The sequence below is a fragment of the Mirounga angustirostris genome, unplaced genomic scaffold (genome assembly GCF_029215605.1).
Source record: "Mirounga angustirostris isolate CCGP_5_RB_7025 unplaced genomic scaffold, mMirAng1.0.hap1 SCAF_4, whole genome shotgun sequence".
In the NCBI taxonomy this organism is placed as follows: domain Eukaryota; kingdom Metazoa; phylum Chordata; class Mammalia; order Carnivora; family Phocidae; genus Mirounga; species Mirounga angustirostris.
The window spans coordinates 180,943,165-180,961,193 of record NW_026991712.1 but is presented as its reverse complement, the minus strand read 5'-3'; the positions used below and the strand labels follow the sequence as shown (position 1 = coordinate 180,961,193).

Below are 18,029 nucleotides of genomic sequence, written 5' to 3'. Positions count from 1 at the left end.
TGTTTTTTGGCAGGAGCTCACTGTATGTGTGAAGCTGGGAAAGGCGAAGGTAGCTGGAGGGGAGTTGCTGTTTGACAGCGTGCGGAAGGCCTCTGCTTCCCTCCCCTTCCTGTCAACTCCACAGACTTTCCTCCTAGAGACTGGCCTTCCCTAGAGGACTGGGTCCTCTCGGCTTCTTTCTGGTGGAGCCTGTGTGGCGGTGAAATCATAGGGGCCCTGTGCCGTGGGCCATGCGGGTGTAAAGCTGGCTCTAGCGTAGAGAGGCTTTACTGGTGCCACATAGGAGGCTGTCTTGAAGGGCAGGTGAGAACATGGGTTGAGCAATACTTCTGTATTGCACAGCGATCCTGGTAACAGTGTGTGAAGGCTGGGGACTTATTTCTGTTTTCCAAACTCTTTTCTAGAGAGGATAGTTCTTCAGTCAGGTCAGTTTGCAGGACAGTAGTTATATTCAATGGTGGACTGTTTGGCTTGTGGTTCAAAATAGGCAGCAAAGAGGCAGGAGAGACTCTCTAAATCATGGTTGGGAGACAGACTCGGCTTCAGAGTCGGAGTGAGCATGCACACTTCTGCCTTGAATCACTGCTCATGCAGACCCGGGACCTTCACCCCGGCAGCGACAAGACTCGTGACAGTGGTGGTGCAGATTGCCTAGTGTCCTTTCAGCTACTCAACTTGGTATAAACAGATGCACTTAAATGTTCAGTTGTAAAGGCCCAGCTGCGAGATTTTATTGAATTTGATGAAATTCTAACTAACATAGAGAAGCCTCCTTGGTTTTATAAATTGCTTTCTTAGTTATTGTACCCCTGGGCTTTGCTTTTTGAGGAAGAAATGCACTTATGGTTTTTGAGGGACCTTCCTCAACCTGGAATCGAAACGCAGTGACCTCATAGGCTCACTGTAAAGATAAAGGAGATAGCACGTTCCGAAAACTTCGAAAAATAGATGCTGGACAAGAGAAATGGGTCCTCACTCTGACTCTTACATTTGCATCAGTGTACAATGTTCAGACTTTAGCCACCAGAGAACCATCAGTACCCCCGAAACAAAAGCCACAATGTTCCAGTCTACGGAGGAGGAGGAGGGTGTCAGGCATGAAGCGTGGGAGAACCAAACTCCATCTGGGCCAGTTTGGCTGTTAGGAAATTCCTCTGTCGTTAGCCTTGATGAGAATGAAGAAGCTGGAAACTTGCCTGTGGCCTCTGCACAGGTGAGACCTTTTCTGGGTTTCTCCAGAGTTTCTCTGTAACATCCTGGTGGAAAGGGTTGGCCCTTTCTTTATTCTCCCTCATTTATGGAAGTCTCTTGTGTTTCTTGGTTCTTCTGCTTCCCCTGGAAAACGGTTTTTAAAGCCTGAGGGTCCGCCCAAGAAGAGAACTGATGCAGAAAGAAAGGACAGAATGCTCCTTATCCCGAGCCTCACCCCCAAATCTATATGAAGGTCCGGGTGGCCCTGATCAGCATTTTATTGGATATCAGGCTTTATATTGTCATTGGATTTGCATGGGGGACTGCCTTCCAGGGCCCAGGGCCTCTTGAATGGGAACCCTGCTCCCCATGTGGTTGGGGTCCTTCTTCGTGTAATTCTCTTGCCTTTAGAAAGCTAATCAGTGTTGGCATCAGAGGCTGCTACTCAGAGGAATTGCTGTGTAAATTTGTTTGGATACCAGGAACCCTGGGTGTGTTATAAAAATTAGTCCATATATCTAAGATGAGAAAGCAAGGAACTTAACATTACCATTTCTTGTTGGAAATGGTAGCTCCAGAAGCCAGGTCTGTCAACTAAATACCCACTCAGGTCATCTGTGATTCCGTATGTATGTAGTTTGGCTAAAGATTTCCATTTTCTTGAAGTTTTGTGGGTTGAAATCAGACCTTAAATGTTGCTTTGGGAGAGTGTTTTGTTTGCTTTTGTGTGTCCATGAGAGGAGTTAGAAGGAAGTGCAGATGACCACAATAATGAACTGTTGGCCTGTGGGAAGTATTTCTCTAAAGAGCGCCTGAGTTCTCATGATTAAAGAAAGGGGTCAGAAGATAAAACTGCACCTCCCAAGCCCACCGGCCAGCCCCACTTGGCTGCAAAGACCAAAGGGCTTTAGCCTTGGTTCATTGTGCTTCGAGTGGAATGGAAAATCTCCATAAACTTCTTGAAAATAATTAGAAATATTGTATATCTGTGTATTCTTCTGGAGGAAGAATCTCAAGTTTTTATTGGCTTGTCAGAGAGTCTTATGGCTCCCCAAGATCATCCAGCACTACTGCAGACATAGGCTTGTTCACTGAGGGGAAGTGTAGGGCTGACAGTTGGGGATACCTGGGTTCTAACCCTAGTCCTGCCTTTAAATAATCTTTTTATCTCTAAATCTTGAGGTGTTGTTTTTTTTTAACCTATGAAACGATGATGTTAATCTCCCCACCCCCCCACCCCGGTCCCGCTGACCTGAGGAGCAAAAGAGATCAGGTATGTGAAAACCTAGTGAGAAGTTAAAAGGGAATTCATTCTGTCACACAAGAAGGTAATAGATCTGCAGGTCTTACTTGTCTCTGGATAGATGTTGTGAATTATTCACAGCAAATTTTTTATTTCAGGTCCATCATATCCACTTCTGGAAGTCTTCATTACAGTTTTAACTGTTACTTAATTTATTTAATATTAGCCTCAAGGAAATAGGACTAGGAAATAATCTGTGCACTTTGTCCCCTTTACTTCTCTAAGCCTTTTCTTCTCATCGTCCAACTCCCAGAAATCTTATGGATTCCAAATCTAAGGTGATACGACTTAGGGACTGGGCACCAAGCTGTGAGCACCTGACTTCCTTGCCTGGATCTTGGCAAAGGACTCTAACCCTTCGAGTAGAACCTCAAAGATCTGATCCCCTTCCTAAGGCCATGACAAGATGATCGCTGCAAGAGTCCTTTCCAGGAATAGGATTTATTTAAGAAAAGCACAGCATTTCAAATTCCAGAAGCATGTTGGAGGAACAGGTTTCTTTCTGCGGCATGAACTGCAGAGAGCACACTTTGACCTAGTCAGATGTCATACGAATATCTGTAGACCTTCTCTTTCAAAGCCAGAGAATTGAGGAGAGGTGCATTGCCTACATTCCCTCTCTTCTGTGGAATCTAATTTCTTCTATCTGTGATTATTGTATAATACTCTCATATACTTAGAGGAAAATTCCATAATTATTCTAAAACAAAAAAAGTTTTTCTCGAACTGAGAGAATTTCAGTTGTCAACAATAGAACAAATGATTCCATTCTCTTTCCTGGCCCTGTAGAAGCTTAGCATTTGCTCCGGCCAGCTGTTGTTCGGTCTTCCCTCAGGAAGCCAACAACTCTGTAATTTCTTCCAGCAAAGGGGAGGAGCACTTTTGATTGTCACTAATGGAACCCCTGCTCTGTTCTGTCTTGCTTTCCATCCCTCTGCTTGTGTCTTTATCAAGGCAGTGTGGGATGCTTTTGATCATGGGTACCTTTTTGACCCCAGGCATCTTTTGACTTATGTTTATGAATGTAAATATTTTAATAACTTTTCTCTTTTTAACTGTATTTTCATCACAATCATTAGATACTAGATGGGCGCCTGGGTGGCTCAGATGGTTAAGCGTCTGTCTTCGGCTCAGGTCATGATCTCAGGGTCCTGGGATCGAGTCCCGCATCGGGCTTCCTGCTCCTTGGGAGCCTGCTTCTCCCTCTGCCTCTCTCTCTTGCTCTCTGTCTCTCATGAATAATTAAATAAAATCTTAAAAAAAAAATCATTAGATACTAGAATTCATGGTTCGGTACTCACTGCATGTTGGTTTTGCTGGCAATCTTTGCAGTTGTATGGTGGGCTCATTTCTTTCTCTTTTGCTGTATGGCAATTATTCCTACCCAGCCCAGACTTCCCAGCTCAGATCCTACAGATCTAAATTTTTGTCAAGGAGATGGGAGTTTTCTGTTGGTTTTGGTTAATACATTTTATTCTGTGCCATTTTCATCATTGTTTTATTGTTTTAAATCAGGTTGGTTTGTTATGAATTGGATAAAGACCTAATAGTTTTACATTATTTCTTGGTGCAAACAGCATTAGTGGGAAAAAGATGGAGGAACAAGGTTGAAACATGCTGCTTCACTATGGAACCCATACTAATTTATAAACATTTATTGACCACCTTCTATTTGTCAGGCCTTGTGATAGAACTCTTACAGATATGTATGTTAGTCACTGTCCTTCAAATCAGGACACTGAGTCTCAGAGAGTTTAATAATTTTCTCAAGGTCACACGACTAGAAATGACAGGGATGGATTTGGAACCAAGTCTAGCTAATTCTAAAGGCCTTGTGTTTTTCCCCTATGTTTTTCCTTTGCATCTGTAGGGCTTCTTTCCAGGCACCATAAAGAATATAAACAATTAGTTACTGCTAACTTCCCACCAGAAGCTTACTATCTGACATCACTTTGTTAGCTGGTAAGGAGACTGCCATCAGATCATCTGTGTCACAGAGGAGGCCCTCAGGAAATGGTGGTGGTCATGGTCATTCTTGTGTTAGATTGGTCGGGACCATCACCATCCCTTTGTGAGTAGTAAGAACCTTGGAGATTGCAAACATGGTTTTACTCATGTGGTATCATTTGGTCATTAGAATAACCTGCTCAGTAGATAGGATGGACAGTATTAGCCCCGTTATATAAATGAAGACACTGAGACCCAGAGAGGTAAGGTGACTTGCCCAGGGTCAGTCAGGTAACTGTAGAGCCAGGAGATGCTCTTCTGCACTAGTACCTCAATTCTCACTTTTATTTTTTTAATTTTTATTAACATATAAGGTATTATTTGTTTCAGGGGTACAGGTCTGTGATTCATCAGTCTTACACAACACCTAGCGCTCACCACAACATATACCCTCCCCAATGTCCATCACCCAGCCACCCCGTCCCCTTACCGCCCTCCCCTCCAGCAACCCTCAGTTTGTTTCTTGAGATTAAGAGTCTCTATGGTTTGTCTCCCTCTCTGGTTTCATCTTGTTTCATTTTTTCCTCTCTTCCCCTATGATCCTCTGTTCTGTTTCTTAAATTCTGCAAAGCAGTGAGATCATATGATAATTGTCTTTCTCTGATTGACTTATTTCACTTAGCATAATACCCTCTAGTTCCATCCACATCGTCGCAAATGGCAAGATTTCATTTTCTGATGGCTGCGTAATATTCCATTGTACATATAGACCACATCTTCTTTATCCATTCATCTGTCGATGGACATCTGGGCTCTTTCCATAGTTTGACTATTGTGGACATTGCTGCTATGAATCAATTCTCATTTTTAGTTACACTTTTGAGATATTGCTAATGGCTTGATTTGTTTAGACATGCCTCTCTATATTAAAAAAATAAAAACAACAACAAGAAAAAAACCAAAAAGCCCTGCCCAGTCTTAGAATGAACTTTGATAGCTTCTAGGAAAACCATCTGAAGATAAATATAAGCAAGTTACATGTGAGAGAGAGAGAGAAAGAGAGAGAGATGAGTCTGTTTGGATAGTTCAGTGGAAAACCTGGCTAGGACTTTAGGTAATATTTTGTTCCAGTTCTCTGGTCTCTAGTGTGTGGAGGAGCCACTTCCCTTCCAAGAGAACCTTCCACTGGCCCTTTGTGCCCAGGAGACCAGATCTGGGGCAGAGCAGTGATCCAGTGGACAGTGGCTTCCGTGTCCCTGCACACGGAGACTCTCAGGCAGCCTCTGCCCTCAGCCAGTCTCCTGCTGTATATACTGGGACTTTGTTGAGGGCAGAGGGGTCCATCTGCCTTTTGTTTAAGAAACAGCATTTGTTTGTGTTTGTTTTGTGGGCAATGTATTTGTAAGGCTCAAACAAAACTGAGAGCACTGTTTATGCAAGGCAGAAGTTTTATCTTTGCACAAAAGAATGTACTGAGTGCCTGCCTGCATGGATTCTGAAGGGGAAAAGGCAATTTATGACTTGTATCTGTTTTTGTCATTATGTATGACTGCTACATTTTATAGTTGAGGTGATTATCCTCATAATAGCTTTTCCATGTACCTATAAGCAAGTAATAGGTGAATGCCTTCTTATAAGTGTTGGGGTCTTAATGTATTTAAGTTGGCACAAAACTTTAAGTTAAATGAAATTCAATTCAGACAGCACTGTATCCCTTAGAGATGTAGTTTTCTGTTTTCACAAAGACTTTGATCTAAATAAGACGCCCAAGGGATTTCTTTTCCAGCCACGAGGACAAGTTGTTGTATATAGAAAAATGACTCAAATTCTTGGCAACAGTTTTTGTTTTATTTTCCTCTGATAACCTGGAATGCTAAAATGATTCCTTTAGTCTGGGCTCTTTTTGGTTAGAGGCAAATTTTAGATGCTGAATGACCCATCCGTGATCTATCCTAACTTGGTCAAATCTCAGATATCTGTGGGAACTGGAAGTGTGTTGGGTGGCATGAGAATCACATGAGTGACCACAATTCCCAGGTGTCTCCACTACCCTACTTAACAGGCTTGCTTACAAAGGAGCTCAGGGAATGGGGTCTAGCTGCCCCCTCTTTTCACCCTAAACAATCAGTTCAATAGCCAGAAGTAGCAAGGAGACAATACTACCGTCAAAGCTCTGTTTTTGAAACAGAAAGATTAGAGAAGTTCACCTTTGTCTTGATGCCCTAATAGTAGTTCAGTTAGGAATCAGGTCCTTAAATTATCTTCTTAGACTGAAAATCTCGTATTTCAGAGGAATTTACTCTGTCTTCCAAAACTGCAGTCTATGTGGTGGAAAAGTATGTTCAGTTGCTAAATTGAAAAGGCAGGAAATATTTGTGTCCCCCAAAGACTAGTGGTTTTCTACCCCAGTGTAAACATGGTGAGTAAAAGAATAATATGCTCAAGCTTTCTTGGGTTGACTGGTTCCCCCCAGAGATGTGGTGGTGCATCCCTTGTCTGCATTTCAATATGATTCATACCAGGATTTGCCCTTTCTTGCAGAGGTGAGGACTATAACCCATGTTGATAAACACATGAAGGACAAATCAAATTCCTATTCTTGGCAGGAAAAGGTCAAAATACTTGCTCTGTTTAGGAGGTCTTTTCTGTTTTCCTTTACTTCTTTCTTCCTTCTAATTGTCATCTCCAGAAGGCTCTCCATTTTAAAGGAAAGCTGACCCCAAGTGTTTTCTTAGGGGAAAGAGAGGACTCCTTGGTCAGTATGATCCTAAAAGATCAGAAGGGGACGTGGATAATACAGCCTGCATTTACTGAGCAGCTCCTGCATGTCGGGTGTGGGACTGTCTCGTTTAATTTTCACATGGACCCTTCAAGGAAGGAGGGGTTCTCTCTCTCTCATACAGATGAGAAAAGCAAGACCACAAATGGTCAGTGACCTTGATTAAAGCTTAATAATGAGTGAGCGTTGGGAGCCTGGGTATTTTCCTCCCCACGGTGCAGCTTCACAGATAAAATCCTCTGCTCAACCCAGACCACATAGAAGCTAGAACACAAGCAGTTGGAAATGAAGTCATTTAAGAGTGAAGCTCAAACAGTTTTCCGTTCATTCCCTGCTTCAGCTCTTGTGCGTTGGTGCTCGCAGTTTTCCGGCTGCGATCCCTAGGCTTTCGGAATTAGTCTTCACTATCCGGGGATCCCTAACCTTGAGTGAGAGGCCTGAAATGGGAGAAAAGGACTGAAAGAGTTTTCTTTATCTGAACAGAAAATGTGTGGACTCAAAGGCATTTGAGTAAGCTGACTGTATTTTCTCATACCCCGAAGTGCTTGACCCCAGATTGATTGAGATGTGCGCCATGGAGGATGTGTGGCACTTGGGCCTTTGCTGCTGTCCTGGCCGGGAAGCAGGCCAGAGTTTCGGGCTGCCTCCCCTGAGCCCCTGTAGCGGTCTTCCCCTAAACGTGTTGTGAAGTTGTCGTTTCCACCTCCCGAACCTTGCTGCTTTCGGCATTTCGAAGCCACTAGGATGTCATTTTAAAGCAAAAGATTTGATTTTTAGCCCAGAGGACATGAAAGAGGGGAGAGTGGTGCTTTTCCCTGCAAATTGAAGGCAGAAAGGAAGCTCATTTTCTTTCCTGCTCTTGTCTCTTCTCGCCTCCCCTTAGTCTTTGGACAACTGTCCAGATGTTGTAGAGGTGTCTCTGTCTCTGGGTTCTGTGAGCAGATAGGCTTTCAGGGGCTTGGCGATACCGTCACTTGAGTCAAGAAGCCAGATGGAGAAGGCGGGAGGCAGTGTGTTGTCCCTAGAGCAGTATGGTTAATTCTACTGACCTGTTCTATGGTGTGCTTCTCGGAGGAAAGAAGTAAGATTAACTTAGGATTTAAGCCTGCCTTGCAGGGATAATAATAATACTGCTTTGTATTTATTTTGATTTTTAGTTGTTGATATACCTGTGACCCTTTCTATAAGCCTGAAACCAGATGATATCATTACCAACACCATGAAGAAACCGAGGCCCATGGAAATAAGTAACTCACCCAGGATGATCAGACAGAAAGTAATAGAGCTTTGGACTTCTTCCTTGGTCTCCTAAATTCTAGAACATTGCTGGACAGGACTTCTTGAATCTTACCTGATAGTATAGAAATGACACGTACTCTGTATGACTTGGGTTTTCTACCATCAGTGTTGTCTGTGAGCCTTGTTAGCAGGCCGCCCACCAACCCACAGAGAACACAGGTGGAGAAAAATGTATCTTTCCCTTTTAGAGGCTTCTTGAGTCATTCATTAACCATGGTGCTGTTGGTGTGAGGTATCTGGGAATCTTATGTTCGGGAGCACACAAACAGAATGTGTGGTGAGAGCAATTTTAGGACCGGAGTTTTATGGTGAAGTGGGGATGGTAGGGTGAACAATTTAAGCTTACAGCAGGACATTACATTAAGTGATTTCTGCAGTGTTGGAGGTGAGGAGAAATTCCCCCAGAGAGACCATGAAAGAAAAAGAAGATTCTTTCAGAAGGAGTGAGAGGCTAGCTTTTCCTTGGCTTTCTTCATAGCCAAATGAGGACATATCCAGGTCTCTTTTTTTTTTTTTCCAATTACTCATTAATTTATTCAAAATCAGTGATTGATCTCTTGTATTAGATATTGAAGTTATTACAGAGATGGCTGGCAACAGTGTCTGCCCTTAATGAATTTATGATCTAGTAGGAATGATAAGCAATGTATATTCAGACTTCGTATTGATTGTTTTAATTTCAAATTTCAGGCCTAACTTTTGTTTTGTTTTGTTTTGTTTACTTATCAGAGAGAGAGAGCACAAGCATGGGGAGCGGCAGGCAGAGGGAGAAGTAGGCTCCCTGCTGAGCAAGGAGCCCTATGTGGGACTCGATCCCAGGACCCCGGGATCATGACCCGAGCCGAAGGCAGAGGCCCAACCGACTGAGCCACCCAGGCATCCCCAGGCCTGACTCTTTAGGGAGGCTCAGCATGTCCCAAAGTGGTGACTCGGGCATGGTTAGTCAGTAAACAATAGAAGCACACCACACTTACCTCAAGCAGGCACGTGGGAAAGACGGCTTCCCCTTTTCTTTGCTGTTAAATGCCAGTGGAGAAACCTCCCCATGCCATTTCTTCTTCTTTTTAAGATTTATTTATTTATTTGCGAGAGAGCTCGCAAACGGGGGTGGGGGAAAGGAGAGGGAGAGCCAGAGGGAGAGAAGCCAGACTCCCCGCTGAGCGCAGAGCCCTACATGGAGCTCGATCCCAGGACCCTGAGATCACGACCTGAGCTGAAATCAAGAGTCGGGTGCTCAACCGACTATACCACCCAGGCGCCACCCCCACCATGCCATTTCTAAGACCAAGGAAATTTCCTAGTTTGGCACATGAGGACAGTGGAGATAAACTCAAAAACCAGGAGCCAAACTGGGGAGGTCAAGTAAAGAGTGAAGAGAAAGTGAGAGAAAGCCAGCTGTCCGGGTCACTTCCTGTTTCCCCAGTCACACTTGCTCCCCCTCACCTGTGCACTTCTGCTCATAATTATACCTGTTGGGAATGCCCTTCTCCACGTCTCTGGCCAAATGGCTCCAAGTTTGTAAGGTCCAGTGCAAATGCCCTGACAGATTCTCCCCACTCTGCGTTCCAAGGGCACTCTGTGCTTCCATTAAGGCAGGGACCACGTTTGCCCTTGGAAAATAATAGCCGAGTGTGCACATGTCTCAGACGTCCCCTCAGCAAACATTTATCATTGTCAGAGGCTAGGTGCTGGAGAGTGAAACTTATAAAAATGTGGTTTTTTTGAGGGCTGTGAAACAGGTAAGGCAGACAAATAACTAATCATAACGTAGAGAGAATGAGTGTTTCACCAGGGGTCTGCGCAAACTATTTGCATTTCCATGGGATCCATGCTCTGGGGGCTGAGGGGCAAGAACAATGTATCCTGTTCTTCGAGGGTGAGATGCGCTTGAGCAACATCTTGAGGCAATTGTCTGTGTTCCTGTGCGTCCAGGAGACTTAAAGCTCCCGAAATGCAAAGATCTAATCTGTCATTGGGTTGGTTTTTTTGCCTGTTTCCCCTGTGACAGCTGCGAATATTTGTCACAGGAAAACTGAAGGGATCCCAGGCTGTGTCCCCGGGTGCTCTCCTCTCTCTAGAGTCATCCACCAGCACTTTCACATGGTGTGCGTTCAACACAAGGTCACTGACTAAGTGACATTCCTGCTGGATTTTTTTATATTGTTGAACTATTTTACAGCTTTAAAGTTTATGCAGGATTTTCTTCCCAAACGCATCCGAAGCTGACTGAGATCCAGAATCGTGCTGCATGGATAGAAACACTGAGAGGAAAAGGCTGCTGACTTTCGGGGTCCCCTCTCCCTTCCCCATCACTCAGGGTCTAGGACATCGGCCGGGCTCGAAGGAGGCTGGGCGCACATTATTGGAGCTGGCCCAGGCTCTGCTGAAGGTATCAGGAAGCCTTGAGAAGTGGTTATAGGGGGAAAGAGGAGGAAACCCGGTCCCTCTTAATCCAATGAACTAAAATAATATTTATGGGAAATATGTTTGCTTTATTAGAGGAAGATGTTTAAGTAAACATTTCCTGCAAGCTATTGAATTTATACAACAATGCATTGGTTTGGAAGCAAGAGCTTTCAGTGTCTTCACTGAAAAGAAAATTAAGCAGAACATGATTCCAAACAGCCCATTGTTTCAGCTTTGTTGCCTTTGAATGTTTCAAAGCAGGATCTTATGGCCAGTGGGATTGTATTTTCTTTATTGGTAACTTGAAAATTGGCAGGGATGATGCCCAAGTTCTAACCGAAGAGCTACTAATAGCTCCTTGTCCTTTTATAGAAAGTAACCTTTGCAACACACTCTTGTTATTATTTGATCTTCACAAACTTAGACATTAAAGAGGGCAAGCATTATTTGCACTTGCCAGAAGAAGAAATTGAATCACAGCAAAGGTAACTGCCTCCTGGGGGATTGACAGGGAGCTTGCAGAAGAGGACAGGACCCAGGGCTCCTTCCCGGCGCCAGACTCTTTCTCTTAGACCTCGTGGCTGCCCTAGAAAGCACCACTGCCCCCTAAGGAGTTAAAGCACGTCTGTGAGGTGATGGAACCTTGCAACATCGCGGTGGGCCCAGCAGGGCTGGTGTGACGATCACTTCCCTATTAGCGATGGGAGATGCAGGCACACAAGCTAAGTGGTTTTGCCAAAACCAGGCAGTCAGTGCTGGTGCCCAGGCCTCACAGCTGTAAGCCCACTGCTTGTCCCCGCCAGACTCTTCCCAGCAGAGGGCCGGAGGGGCTTTTGGGCATGGGGAGACAGCTGTGAACTAATCTGACTTTCCAAGAGAGGGCTTCACGTTCCTGGCACCCACACTACGTTGTGTGAACGCCTGGCTCTAAAATCTCTGTTGGGCATGCAAGTCTCCAGTCACAGCATCACTGAGAAACAAAGCCAGATCCCACCAGCCTGCTGCTACCTACCTGTTTGCTTTTGTGTCCAGGGGCAACAGCAAGGAGAGTTTGTGGGATTGCTGCAGTACATTATTTAAAAATCGACGAAAAGACAAATTGAGGTGCCTCAATGAAAAAGGTACATGGAGAGAGAAAAATTCTTGGGACTGAACACAAGGAAGAATTTGCCGCTGGCTTCTCTTTAAAAGATAAAACGCAATAGTGAACAGTGCCTAATTTCGGTATTTATTTATTTATTTATTTATTTATTTATTTTTATTTCAGTATTTAAAAAAAAAAAATTGAGCTCTGTGAGAAGCCTCGTTTTAGTGATACTTCATTATGGTAACTTCACTCTCTCACCTCTCCCTTTCCACTGAACCCCAGCTTAATATTCTTCCTGAGAGAGGTCTTGAACCTACAACTCTTGTCACTCTTTCCAGCTGAACATCGCACAGCTAGCTCTTCCCAGACTCGAACCCTCTACACAACCTCTGATACATTTATAGGCACTCCTGGAACACAGATCTGGGAAAGAATTTGAAGGTCAGCTTTTCACCCTCCAGATTACAGATGGAGAAACTGAGACCCAGTCAGTTTCTCACAGCTCAGTCGTTAGTCACTGGGCCAGCTCCACCACTCTGGCCCTCTTGGCTACAAATCTGTCTTTGAGATGGGAGTCGGCAGCTTGTGGGGCCCGCTTATTGTCCTTCTAGAAGTGGAGGAGGAAGAAGTAGCGGGCCCAGGGCCCTGACTTTGGTACACTTTCTCAGCATTCTCGATGTTGAGTCAATCTGTTTGTACATCTGTCTCCCGCCCTAGATTGAGCTTCTTGAGGACAAGAGACTAAGTCCTATTCATCTTGGTATTTTTAACCCCAAGCGCACCCACCATGCATGGTATGCAGAAAGCCCTCGAGGGCTTGTTGAGCCAAACCAATCTGTTTTGTGTAAAGGTCAACCCACCCGAAGCTGGAAGGAAGTAAAGCTCCTTTGAAGGGCCTCGCATCACTGGTCCTTCAGCGGTGTCTCATCCAAAGAGCAAACCCAAGCAGAATCATACCTCACCTGGAAGCAAAACAAGACTTCCTCCTCCCACAAAACACAAATAGGGAGCCCCCCCCTTCATGGTTAGATGTAGGAAGCAATGAGTGAAATGATCTAGACAAAAAACTTGACTAGGCACGTGGTCTTTGGTTGATGCCACAATTAAGGTAACTTTGTTGGTTAAAGTGGATTTCTTGGAATTTCTCCAAATGTTCATATGTTTATCTGCATGTTGTTCGTTATGATTGTTGTCACTGGGCTCTTTCTAAAGTCTGTGTGAGTTAGGAGAGAGGGAGGGGAGAGAAGAGGGGGAAAGGGAACCTTCTGTATGGATTCTGACCAAGCAAAGAAAACGGCTGCTTGCTGTTCTCTCCCTGAACGCAGCAAATAGGAACGTGTGCAGTCGCCCGCTGCCCAGCAACCTGAAAGAACTTGATTATGAGAACACTTTGATCTAACGTGTGCCTTTTCTGAATCCTCCTTCGAAGAGGGACCAATTGCTGCCTGTGGCTGCCGGGAACAAAATGACTTCGGCACTGAGCCCCCTGGGTGCTGGGAGTTCACACATTGCCTTCTGCACAGCCTGGGCACCCTCCCCTCTCCCATCCGGCCGAGTGGCATGTAGGCGAGGGGATGAGTGAGCTGGGGGTGGGGGGGAGGGGTAAGAGGTCTGGATGCCCCCTCTGCTGGCGTGGCGGTGGGGTCGCCTGTCACTGGGCTGTCACCATCCTAACCAAAGTAGGGGCCTGAAACCGTCCCTTTTTGCCTTTTTACTTTAATCTGGAATACTTTAAGAAAACAGCGGACCAAATGGTGACTGAGTCCTGACCCTTCTCCAGGCCACATGTAATCACCTTCTTTCTGTCTCGAAATCTTCATCTGGGTCCAAGCCCTCAGTCACACAGTGGAGCTCCTCCACTTGCTTGCCGGAGCAAGATTGCAAAGAGTTAACACTTTTGCTTTTTCGGAAAGTTATCTGTGAAGAGTATTAGTTGTTTAATAAAGCGTGCCTGCCCTCCCGATGAACCCGCCAGTGACTCTGCAGCTGGGGTCATCCCAAGTTCACGCGGTGGACTTTTGACTGCCTTCTGTGTCTGTGAAAACAGTCGGCAGCTCCTGCGGGGATCATTCATTCAGGCCTGTAACACAAAACTGTTGCCAATGGGCACCTGCTGGGCGGCTTCCCAGGAGGGCTGGGAGGGGGATACCAAACTCATCAGGCATCTGCAGAGATAAGAGCAGCAGGGGGTCCACTGGGAGCCCGCTCACTGGGCTGCACTTAGAGCCCACTGCCCAGCCAGCAGGCTGGTGTCAGAGTGTATCAGGGAGCCCAGGAAGGATAGGATGTGAGCTAATTAAAGGCCTTTTACAAAGAGTAGAGTGTGTGGTGTGTGTGTGTGTGTGTGTGTGTGTGTGTGTGTGGAGGAGGTGGGGGAGAGGTTTGGAGTGCATTCCCCAAATTTCTGGCATATTCTTTATTCCTCTCTTTTATCCTTCAAAACAGAAGAAAACAAATTAGAGTCTGAACATTTGGTTATTTCTAAGCTCAGATCGTCATCCATTCTACCTGATACTCTGTTGGGTTTTGATGCTATTTTTATGGAATTACATAGACCAGCAAAGACAGATTTTGCCACGTTTTCCCAGGAGACATCCTGTTCTTGAACTATGGCAGGCTGACTGCTTGAATTTTGCCCTTTTTCCCCAGTTTGACACATCTGGGCCCTGAAGTTCCTTCTTGCGATATGCTCCAGGCTTTCCCTGTGTGCTTGGAAAAGCCACTTGCTGGCTGTAGGGGGCGCTGCTGGGAGGGTGAGTCATCTAGTGCCCAAGGGAGTGCTCTGACAGTGGGCTTGCTGAGGTAGGGGCCATGTGGTGCCGTGCATGGTTTGCAGCATCCGGGTGCACATGGTCTTGAACGCGCTGTGAAGAACTAGCACAGTAATTCATTTTACAGTTAAACTGACTTAAGAAAAAAGTCACCTGAAAACGTTTGATTTACTCGCTCTTTTGCTTGTTTATTTAGCCTATATATCCCCCCATCCCGCCCGAGCAGTAAACTAACTTATTTATGGATCCGGGTACTTGGAAGTCTGTGGTATTTTCTTCATCTGCCTGGTAATGATACATTTCCTGAAAGCAGTTTTGTTCCCCTAAAACCCCAAGCCTTCATTATATTATTTCTGATACAGTTCACATAAGCTTGTCTGTGTCAAAGAAACATTTAGATCAGTCTTGTACTACATGGTAACAATCCTAGGAAATTCCAGTCAAAAGCCAGCAACCTGCTTCCTTCATTTCTGGACTGCTGGAGTAACTGGCTTTGTCTGTGTTCTGATAAGGAGTAACCACAATGTTAATTTTGTATTTCCTTGCCTTTGTTCCACATAGTCTGTTCCCAAAGCTGACCGCCCAGGAGGGTTGTTCACTGTCCTGTGACTTGTGAGGGAGAAAGCCACAGAGGAGTACTTAGCCTGACCCTGGGAAGTATGTGAGCGTATTCTTACTAGGAGTGCTTAAAATGTTCGTTACATTTTCCTCAGTATTGCCATATAGAAAACACGGGAAAGATGCCATACCGATTACACAGTTGAAGGGAATTTTGAATCTAAGCTAGTAGCTGAATGGGTCACTTTAAAAATGTGACTAGCTAATATTTACTGCCTGCTTCACCAAGTGCCAGGTACTGTTCTGAGTCTTCACACGAATTGACTTGTTTAATCCTCACAGTGACCCTGCGAAGCGTTAGTCCCAGTTTATACACGAGGACATGGAGGCTCAGAGAAATTAAATAACTTGCCCAAGGCTGTGAGGAGATCCAGGGCAGGAAGTCCGTTGGGTTCTCTGACTCAGAGCCCGCATTCTTGGCCCTGCCCTTGCAAAAGTCGTACCCTGTCTAATGGGCTTCATTCTTGGACCCTTCTACAGTATTAGATTTGCAGGAATTAACCATGTAAGGCTGCATTCTCAAGGGGGTGCAGAGAATTTAAGTCACGGTTTAAAGTCCTTTCCTGTGGTGTCCTCTGTTGTATAAGTAGCTCTTTTGTAGATGCTACACCATCCAAGCCCAAGCATGTGGCCGCCAACCAGGGAATGCTCCAACCCTGTCCAAGATGCCTAGTGAAGACACTTCAACTTTGTTCTAGCTCCACAAGCAGAACTGACCAAATACACAGTTATAGCATAGCCTCACGTTAACAAATCTGTTATTTATTGTGTCTAAACAATAAGTTCACAACTAAAAAACGGCAGGCTCTGTCCTAGGCACAGAGGAAACAAACAGGAATAGAAGCTCTTCCCCGCTCAGGGTCACAGCCCAGCACAGGAGAAGGCCTGCAAACAAATGCGTACAAAAAACATCCTGGGGGCTAGGACAAAAGTCTGTGCGGGTCCAGTGAGTGCTAAAGGAGGGGGCAGACCTTTCAACCCAGGGCAGGGAAGGCCTGCACAGAGGGTGGCTTGTGGCAAATCTTGAAGTGCAAGGAGATGTGGGCCATGTGGATAGGAAGTGGGGAGGACAGGCCCCAAGGGGCAACCCGAACAGGGGGAGCTCAGGGATGTGGAACAGCGGCCCTCGGGCGGTGGGCTGCCAGGATAGGAAAGCGTGCTGGTCCGTCACCTGGTCCCTTGAGGAGAAGACTGGCACAGCATTCCCTATCCCTTTGTTTGCCTTCCTCTCTTCCCGTACCAGGTATAAGGGAATCCCAAGGGAAAGAGACCTAATGGAATTTTTCCCTTTTTAAGCCTAGTGTGGTTGTCAAGATTTGCCCAGAATCTGCATATATTAAATGGTAACTATTCATGTTTTGCCAGTATTTTCATGTATGTGGGTACAACAGTTACATCTTTCACAGAGAGGCCCAAAGCAATCAACAGCCCCCACCCCCTCCGGAAAAAAAACAAACCTAACTTGTTTTTTATATAATTAGAGCCAAAACCAAATCATGGCCTGTTCACAGCAGGTAGGATGCAAATCTAGCCAAACTGTTCTTTCTGGCCAGAGTGACTCCGACCACTACTGAGGCATGGGCTGCCTCCGGCATTTCCAATTAACCTGATAATTGCATCTAGACAGAGCAGAAAGTCACCCTCCCCAAAGCCCAGAGCAAACACACTCCGAATCCTTGTTCAAGGAGAAGGCATTTAGGCCTCACTTACAACAATTGGACTGGAAAGGCGGGTAGGGAGGTCGTGGGCTTGTGTTTCAGCTCTGCTTTTCTGCAGAATTTGGAGCTCAACAGATGCAAAACCATGATTGGGGAAGTTAATTTATCCGACCCCATTTGATCAGTCCATGAGACTGTTTCACCATGTTCTCTAGGCCTGGCTAAACTAGATATGACCTAAATTTGAGAGGAGAGAGCACATTCTGTGTTAGACTGTGTTTCGTGGCCTTTCTACCCTCAGCCCTCTCCTGCCTCATTCACCCAGTCAGTAGATTTTTCTCTGGAAATCCCTTCTTTCCCATTTCCACTCAAGACTGGTAACAGTGTCCAAACGGTGTCTGCTTGTGTTTGGAATCTTAGTTTTTCATGTGTGGCTTCAGAGGGGGCATTTATCTTGAGGCAGACACGACAGTTGTCTCACTGCCAGGATTTGGGCCGAGGCTACATAGGACTCCGGGTGATTTCTTGGAACTTGAGCCTCACGCTCAAGATTGCAGTGCGGGCTGGCGTCTGCCCCAGCTCTTGGGGTGAGAGAAGGATTGGGTCCTCTGACTCTCAAGATGGAGCTTAGGTTGGGCTGCGTGACACATGTGGTCAAGGTTCCTTGAGTAGTAAAACCTGACAGATGTCCGTCGGGAGTGGGCTCTCCAGTCCTCGCCTCCCCAGTGCCTCGGTGTGTGTTCTGTGGTTGCTTCGCCACCCCCGTCACCCCGAACTTGAGCGTCTGCCGTTGCCACTCACGTCCTGGCCTCGGGAGACTGAGTCACTTGTATAGGAGCTGGAGATGTTTGCCTAGCGCACAAAACTTGCTGTCTCTTTACGTTTTTGTTGTGTTCTCAGCACATGGTTTAAGGCTCTTTTCCGTGGATCCTTTCCTGCTCGGGGAGGAAAACCTGGTTCTGCACTCACT

At 45.6% G+C, this 18,029-nt stretch overlaps 1 protein-coding gene across 7 annotated transcripts in view; it reads left to right on the top strand.

Moving 5' to 3' along the window:
- The window catches only part of VPS13D (vacuolar protein sorting 13 homolog D), a 246,078-nt gene that overhangs the window by 161,684 nt on the left and 66,365 nt on the right, over positions 1 to 18,029 (top strand). Inside the window, exon 66 of one of the 7 annotated variants that reach the window (XM_045898675.3) lies at positions 11,958 to 12,132. The exons of the other annotated variants lie outside the window; for them this stretch is intronic. Within the exon in view, the coding sequence (XP_045754631.1) occupies positions 11,958 to 12,005 (48 nt within the window). The 3' untranslated portion in view covers positions 12,006 to 12,132. Of the gene's footprint in view, positions 1 to 11,957; positions 12,133 to 18,029 lie in introns of those variants that run through there. 7 annotated transcript variants of the gene reach the window in all.